Raw genomic sequence first — 8,027 nt, 5'->3', positions numbered from 1 at the left:
TTAGAAAATATGTATTTTTTTGTTCTGCAGGTTCTTCTCTTTTCAACAATGACTAGACTCCTTGATGTCATGGAGGACTATCTCTGCTGGAAACAATATAAATACCTTCGCTTAGATGGACATACATCTGGGGGTGATCGAGGAGCTCTTATTGAGAAGTTCAATCAACCTGGTTCCCCCTATTTTATATTTTTGCTCAGGTAATGATTTAACTACATCGGACCAGTATAGTTGGAATTTTTTAAGAGCCAGACTTGACCAGAGATGCTTTCCTTATAGTTTGCATCAGTAAGAGGTGGAATAATTGGGGCTTCTAGAATCCAATTCTAATGCTGGCTTTGAGTGATCTAATGGAGAAGGCAGTTTTACTAATGTTACTTTGATTGTTGATACTTGCTATTGTGGGAACTCCAGTGGAAATACTGAAATGTGGTTGGATTGGATTGAAAAACTATCCGGTGACGTCGTTGTGTGGTTTGATTTCTGAAAAGAAGAATTCAAACTTCTAATATTTTGACTATCATGAGAGACATTCTGTCTTTTTAATTCAATAATAATGCTAGACAATGTAGACTTGTTTTGTATCCAGTATGGTAAGGCCGAAATCCGAATAGTTCATTCAATCAACACAAATTTTATTACCAGAAAGGGTTTCTTGGTGCTTGAAGAGAGAATCAGTAGAGTAATATTGCATTTCATGTCAGAAGATGCGAAGCTAGTCTAGGGTTAACAAGAGGCTCTTCCACACAAAATACAATAGCGTGGATAGCTAGACACATTTTAATATTGTTACATTAGCATGTTAAATGGGCTGCTAGATAGATATGTGAGGGGGCAACCTATTAAAAAAAATAACTAAAGCAGAAAGTGGAGTTATTCTTGGGATGAGGAGATCATGGATCCCCAGGTCATAAGTAGGTCCTTCCCCACTTGGAAGATTATGTTTCAGTGGAGTTGCACCTTCAACGGTAGTTAATCTTCAAGTTTTTATGCTTGTCTTAGTTGCAATGACCCATTATAATTTGGTTCCAGCATTCGAGCCGGAGGTGTTGGTGTAAATCTTCAAGCTGCTGATACAGTGATCATCTTTGACACAGACTGGAATCCTCAGGCAACATTTCAATGCTGCTCTTCTTTATAAAATGTAAAATCCTTCAACGCAAGAACTCAATATTGGCTGAAATCTTTTGTCTCTCAGGTTGATCTGCAAGCACAGGCAAGGGCTCATAGGATTGGTCAAAAGAAGGATGTTCTTGTTCTTAGATTAGAAACGGTGTGTACTTCAATTCTGGAATTACATTATATTTTGGTTGTTTACCTATGGTCCATGGAATGTTAAGTTTACGCTATTTCTGAGATGTTACCCTTTCTAATATGGAGCTCTGACCCAAAGAATTTCGTTTGCTTACTGGTTTAATATTAATGCTTAGTTCAACGCCACTTTCTTTTTGATGATTATAATTTCCCCGCAGGGAATTTGCTGTTATGTTTTTGCTCATAATAATACCCAACTCAATCCCTCAAGTTTTGACGTCTTTATTGGTTTTGATTTTCGGTAATTTAACAAGGGGTTAATGCTTGTCGGTGACAGATTATTGTTGATTATCATTTGGTGCCAATTTTTTCTTGCCAGGGGTACTATGATTTTAAAAAATCTGTCAATTATGAAGTTCTGCTAGTTTAGCAAGTTGAATCTCACAGTAAATAATATGCATGAGACCTTGATGTGGAATTTTCTTGGAGTTAACTAAACTTCTGGCGCTTTGTACTGCTTCTTTACTTATTTGTTTTAACTATTGATTAAGCAAAACTTAATATCAGAATCAAACTAAAAAGACATTCCAAATAAAAGTATTGTTAAAATATAGATATTCAGTGCCCATGTTGATGTCCTAATGATAAACATGATTTGTGACAGTAGATGAGAATTATAACTGTGTTAAATAAGTGCATAGTTGTTCCATTGACAACTTTCAAGATGTATTGGTTCAGCTTCTAATTGTATTTGGGATAGTATTTTAAAATTCTATTATGGTTTAAACTCATTTATTGGTTCAGCTTCTAACTATATTTGTATAGTATTATACAAGTCTAAATGGTTGAAACCCCTTATCTTGCATTGAATTTTCGAATGCTTTTGTGCATGGATATGGTTTTAGAACCTTCTTTTTCTGATCACTTAAACATCTGTTCTTATATTGGATTACTCTTGAACAAGGTTCAAACGGTTGAGGAGCAAGTTAGGGCTGCTGCTGAACACAAACTCGGGGTTGCTAATCAGAGTATAACTGCTGGTTTTTTTGACAACAACACTAGGTAACTCGGTTACTGTTTAACTAAAAAACAATGAAAAGTATGAGCAGTTTTGATGTATTCTAAATAAAATCTGTAAACCATATCTCAGTGCGGAAGATCGTAGAGAATACCTGGAGGCTCTATTGCGGGAGTGCAAGAAAGAGGAAGCTACACCTGTTTTGGATGATGACGCATTAAATGATCTAATTGCACGCAGGTCGATTTTTTCTTCTGCTCAACCTTTTCATTAGTAAATGAACTTTTTTAAAGTAACCACTGTGGTTAAAATGATTTATGTTGCTGCACTAGCTATTTTTAAGACCAGAATTCTTGAATTATTATAAACACTTTTTGGTTGTGCCAAGTTAATAGTTATTTCTGTTACCTTGTACTCAGATGGTTAGTTGTCACTTTAGATTGACTAATGTGTTTTCCCATCTTCCTTGTTTGAAACCATCTTACTGTACATATTATTGAACTTGCATGTGCTACGTTAGGTGTCTTATGGAAGGCTTTGAGGAATTCTTCACGTCAAATTCTCTTCTTACTTCCCTCCTTTAATCTCATTTTTGTGTTCTAAATCGGCAAAATTTTCAACATATCTGCAATTAGTTGCATAATGGTTACTGCTTAGCATTACGCTACCCTTATTCCTCTGTTAAGCTGTTTCTTTGTAGCCAGCCCGAGCTTTTTTCTTTCTTAATATTGGTTTAAGAATATTTCCATACATCCCCATGTACATGGACTAATTATTTCTTAATGATATTGTGATGTAGTGGGTCTGAAATTGATATCTTTGATTTGGTTGACAAACAGAGGCAGCATGAAGAAATGGTGATCCCCAAAATCCTCATACATGTTTATTCTTGTTTGTAGGTTTGATACTATGTTTAATAATATCACTCAGTTCTTTCTACTCAAGACAGCTGTGAATTTTGTAGGTGGCATGGCAAAATTTATTTAGTGAAAAGGTGGTAGAAAACTCGTCTTTACCTCCGTTGCCTTCTCGACTTCTAGTGGACGATGACTTAAAACTATTTTACAAAGCCATGAAGATATCTGAAGTACCAAATTCAGGTGTTGGATCTAATGTTGCAATAAAGCGAAAAAGTGGGTCTATCGGAGGGCTTGACACCCAACACTACGGAAGGGGCAAACGAGCAAGAGAGGTTTGCTTATAATTTGCAACATGATCTTGCATTCATCATCTGTTTCATTCGTTGTTTAGCCGAAGTGTATCCATTAACTTGCATTGCTGATCATTCCAGTAGAAATGTAACTTTGTTTGGAGTTCTTATTTTTTGGTTATTTACTTTTTAGGTCCGCTCGTATGAAGAGCAATGGACTGAAGAGGAATTTGAGAGAATGTGTCAAGCTGAGTCTCCAGAATCTCCTATAATGAAGGAAGAAATGGGTGGAAAGATCCTGCCAATGGGTACAAGTGACTCTGTTGTGATCATGGGTGAAACACAAGTTCCGGTAGTGCCTCAGCTTCCCCAATATCCAACCTCTGAGCCACTGGGACAACAAAGCAGAAATACTACCCTGCCATCTAAACGTGGCCGGGGAAGGCCGAAAAGAATGACGGTGGAAACCTCTACGCCAATTCCTCGACCTGCACCTCTAGGTGCTCGAGCTTGTGAAGAGCAATGGAAAAGAAACGAACCTGAAAGAATTTGCAAAGTTGAATCTCTGGAATCTCCTATGGTGAAGGAAGAAATGACTGGAAAGATGCTACCGATGACTACAAGTGGCTCCAACGTGGTCAAGGGTGAAACACAAATGCCAGGCGTTGTGGTCAAGGGTGAAATACAAATGCCAGCAGTGTCTCATCTTTCACAACATCAAACTGCTGATTCACTCACACAACAAAGCAAAGAGGCTACACCGTCATCCAGACGTGGTCGTGGGAGACCAAAAAGAATGACTCTGGAAATTACTACACCCATTCCTCTTCCTGCACCTCTGGGAGCTGGAAAAATGAATGAGAGCTCCAAGGGGGAATCAGATCCTATGGTGCCTGCTCCTGATTTTACCCCTGTAAGAAGTATCACTGGAGCCATGCAACAGTTTGGATTTGTTCCCAACTCTGAGCCAACTGCTTCTCCTCTTATCCCTGCTTCTCAGTCTGCTGCTTCCCCGTCTCCATCTGGGCGAGGTAGAGGACGAGGTCGAAAACCTCAAACAGGAGAACCTTCAAGGCGCAGGGGAAAAAGACAGAGCACTGCATTACAAGATGTTTCAGTAGCTGCTTCACCATCCGGGATTGGAAAACCTGACATGGAAATACAGGGTTCAACAGTTTCTAGTTCTACAGTCCCTCCAGGAACTGACCCAGTGTCCCTTGGTCCCATTACAAAGGAAGTACGTAATGAACCAAGTTCAGTTCCATCTATTATTGCTCTTCCGTCACCTTCGAAATTGGGTGTTGGGTCACAAGTACCCATTTCCATCCCTTTGAAGGTTCCTGAACAAAATTCTGCTCCTGGTACATCTGTTGTGGCAAGTATCAGTCAACAAGAAACAGGTGTTGTGTCTGCTCTGACATCCCAAGTAACCCCTACTCAGGCTTCGGCTAATCCTGGTGCACCATCTATTACGCCTTCCCTCTCTGTGGCAAAGCAAGGAAGAGGTAGAGCACGCAAAGTTCAAAGTGAAGAGACATCCCAACGGAGACGTAGGAGGCAGGAGCCTTTAGTACCTGTTGTTCAAGATGGATTAACCTGTCAAGATTCAAATTCAACGACACCCCCAGAGAAAAAAACTCGTTGGAAGTCCAACACGAGTAAGCAGGGGAATGAGTCTCAGGAACTGGCAAATGCGAGCCAATCTGTTCCTCCTGGTTTTGATGATCTTTCTGCACGACAGATCCCTAAGGGTAATCTTCATGTTTGAAGTAAATTGATAAAAAATTTAACATGCTAAGTGCTTCTATGCCAAAGTGATTTCTCTCTCAAGTTGAATATCATACAGTTGGTCGAATGCATAATATTAATTATGGTGGGGGTGGAATTTTCCGACCCATAGTATGACGTCATTTCAATCTGGCATTCTGAAGCTAAAACCTGTTTATTTTTATTAATAAAATTACTGATCATTTTGAAAACAATTAATACTCCTACGGTATCTAAAAAAATTTATAACTAACATTGACGCACTGGCATAATTGATATTTACTGTTAAAATATTTTTCCTTCTACATTTGAAGATTACCATAAACATCAGAACATTAGATTTTTTCCCCCCTCTTTTAATGAAAGTATTAGTGTCCTGTGAGTTATTGAGCTTAATATAATTGTCAAACTGCATGAATTTGATATGGAACTGGTAATAATGACAATTTACTCAACGCACCCTTAAGATAAATGAGAACTAAATTTCATCAATGAACTGGAATCACACTCATGAAAGATCGAATATACTAATGACGGATCTGAAATACAAGGAACTGATTAAATGAAAAAATAACAAGGATATGGATGTGAACATTCGAGAGGTCCACTACTCTCCTACTCCACTGCAGCTCCCTTCTCTTATTTATAGGTTGCTTCTCTTCTAGACTGTTCCTTCCCCAACCAACTCATGTAACCGTGCATGTGGCCTCTCTTCTTATGCATTTCCCTTACTACCCCTGCACCTTTGATAAGTAATTTGTATTGCTGGTCTAACAGAATTTTTACTCAGCTTTTTACCGAGTTAAATTGAAAATTATTGTAAAATAGAAGTTAATTACTTTACACCAACAGATGATGAATGTTCGAGATGGTGAATCTTAATTTTTCTAAATGAGTTTTAAAGATTATAATCAATTATAAAGAGAAAATTTAACTTGAAATTAAATCATAGTGTGGATTTCATATATTCAAGGGATACACTGGAGGTCTTCATTGTAATTTTATTATGATGACTGTTGCGTCAAGTAAAAATAATTTAGCTCATATGAATATATACTCATCATGTATTCCATTTCTAAGTTGTGTTGTAATTTAATTCTATTTATTTATATTCATGTTCTCTCAGTATGAGACAGGCTTTATTGGATTAAGTTCATATTTGTGTTGACTTTGCTATTTGTAAGCTATGGTCATATTTTCTTCTTCTGTTTTATAGTGCTAAGATCAAATTTATGACTGCAGGTTCTACTACAGATGCGGATGTTTCTCTAGACAAGTCCAAGGATCCTTGTCCGAAACAAACTGCAGATGAAGTCGTCGTATCAAAACCTCAGGTTTGTGAAAATCTGCCATCAACTTCATCAACCCTGGAATTACCAGTTCAAGCGTTGAGCCTCCCATTGTCAGAGTCCAGTAATCAGTCTCTGGAAGAATGTGTTGCACAAGATAATAAATACCCATTATTGGATAGCTCCTTTGCTTCAAATCCTGAGGTGCCTGAAGATTGTAATAATCCCGGAATGTCTGAAGGTGCATCTTTACCAATATTGAGCAGTGCTTCTGTTAAATTGACCAAAGACCGAACTTTAAATATTAAAACACCTATGGATGCATCCACCTTTGGGTCAACAGTTCAGGCTAGTGACTGTGAAAAGTCTGAATCTCAATGTAGAAAGGAATCTGATGAAATTATCATGTCTGCCAAGAATCCTGAGATGGATAAATCAATAGCCTCAGATAATGTGTCTATTAGAGCAGAAGTCAGCAGCATCCCTGTTGAGATGACCAAAGATCAAAGTTTAAATACTGGAACCATTGAGGCTGCACAAACTTCTGGGTCGATGACTCTTGCTGGCGACAGTGTAGAGTGCGAACCTCCATTTGGAAAGGAAAGAGACAAAATAGTTGAACATGCCACAAATCTCAATATGGATGAATCTGTAGCCTCTGATGATATGCCCAAGGGAAAAAGCAGTTTGGTTTCTGAGATGTTAAAGGACAGAACCAATAATGAATCTGGGGAAGTAGTTGCTGAACGTGAAAAGGACGATATTCTAGTCAAGGATCGTGTTTCAACTCAATCATCTATTGAAGTTGAAGTTCCATCTTTGAACCCTGAACAGAATAAATCTAAGCATTCGTGTGAAAAGGGAGATGCAGAAAAGCAAGAGAGCAAAGAGACTGCAAAGGTCTTTGATTCAAAGCCTGAGTCTATTGTGAGTCAAAGCTTACCGGAAGAGTCATTTCCTGTACTGTCAACTTTGGAAAAGGTGGATTTGTCTTCGGACTCTACTATGTCTGAAAATTTGTTTGTGAGAGATCTCAAACAGTTAGAAAGTGGAAGCCATCATATGGATGCATCAGTTGTTTCACATTCTGAGTTTGAAATTGGCAGCAATTCTGTTAAGGAGGATGCAGAAGAAAAAAGAAGAGACCTTGCTCAAGGTGAGGCACTTCTTTCACTATCTGAGATTGGTAACAGTCAATGCATGGAGTCATCAACTATGAACACAGAAGTTCCAGTTGATGATGATCTATTGAAGGAGTCCCTTGACCAATGTGGGGAAAAAATTGAAGCTAGAGAAGGGAAAGTTTCTGAGGTTCATATGCAAGAGACTGAGGCTTGTGAAAATGAAATGAAATCAGCTGCCATTTCGCCTGAAAGCATGGAAGTTTTGGGGTCAAAGTCTGAGGAGAAGTCACCATCTTGCATCAAGGGAAGTTCCAAGATGGAAGCTTCAAATGTTGAACCTCAAACTGTCAAGAGTCAATCTCTATTAAGTTCTACTGACGATGTGGATGGTAAAATTCTGGACATGGATGAAGCTTTAGTCTCAA

The 8,027-nt window shown here is 38.3% G+C and overlaps 1 protein-coding gene across 1 annotated transcript in view; it reads left to right on the top strand.

Annotated features, from left to right (window-relative positions):
• The first annotated feature begins 2,095 nt into the window (after window positions 1-2,095).
• LOC111385784 (chromatin structure-remodeling complex protein SYD-like) overlaps window positions 2,096-8,027 on the top strand; it is a 7,640-nt gene continuing 1,708 nt past the window's right edge. The window contains exons 1-7 of the mRNA XM_023010198.1: window positions 2,096-2,316; window positions 2,405-2,512; window positions 2,692-2,694; window positions 3,072-3,129; window positions 3,237-3,464; window positions 3,616-5,173; window positions 6,432-7,991. Coding sequence (XP_022865966.1) covers window positions 2,096-2,316; window positions 2,405-2,512; window positions 2,692-2,694; window positions 3,072-3,129; window positions 3,237-3,464; window positions 3,616-5,173; window positions 6,432-7,991 — 3,736 coding nt within the window. The remainder of the gene's footprint in view (window positions 2,317-2,404; window positions 2,513-2,691; window positions 2,695-3,071; window positions 3,130-3,236; window positions 3,465-3,615; window positions 5,174-6,431; window positions 7,992-8,027) is intronic.

The sequence above is a fragment of the Olea europaea genome, unplaced genomic scaffold, assembly GCF_002742605.1.
Source record: "Olea europaea var. sylvestris unplaced genomic scaffold, O_europaea_v1 scaffold3278, whole genome shotgun sequence".
NCBI lineage: Eukaryota > Viridiplantae > Streptophyta > Magnoliopsida > Lamiales > Oleaceae > Olea > Olea europaea.
Note: the sequence above shows the minus strand (reverse complement) of the source record. Positions and strands in the feature narration are given on the sequence as shown.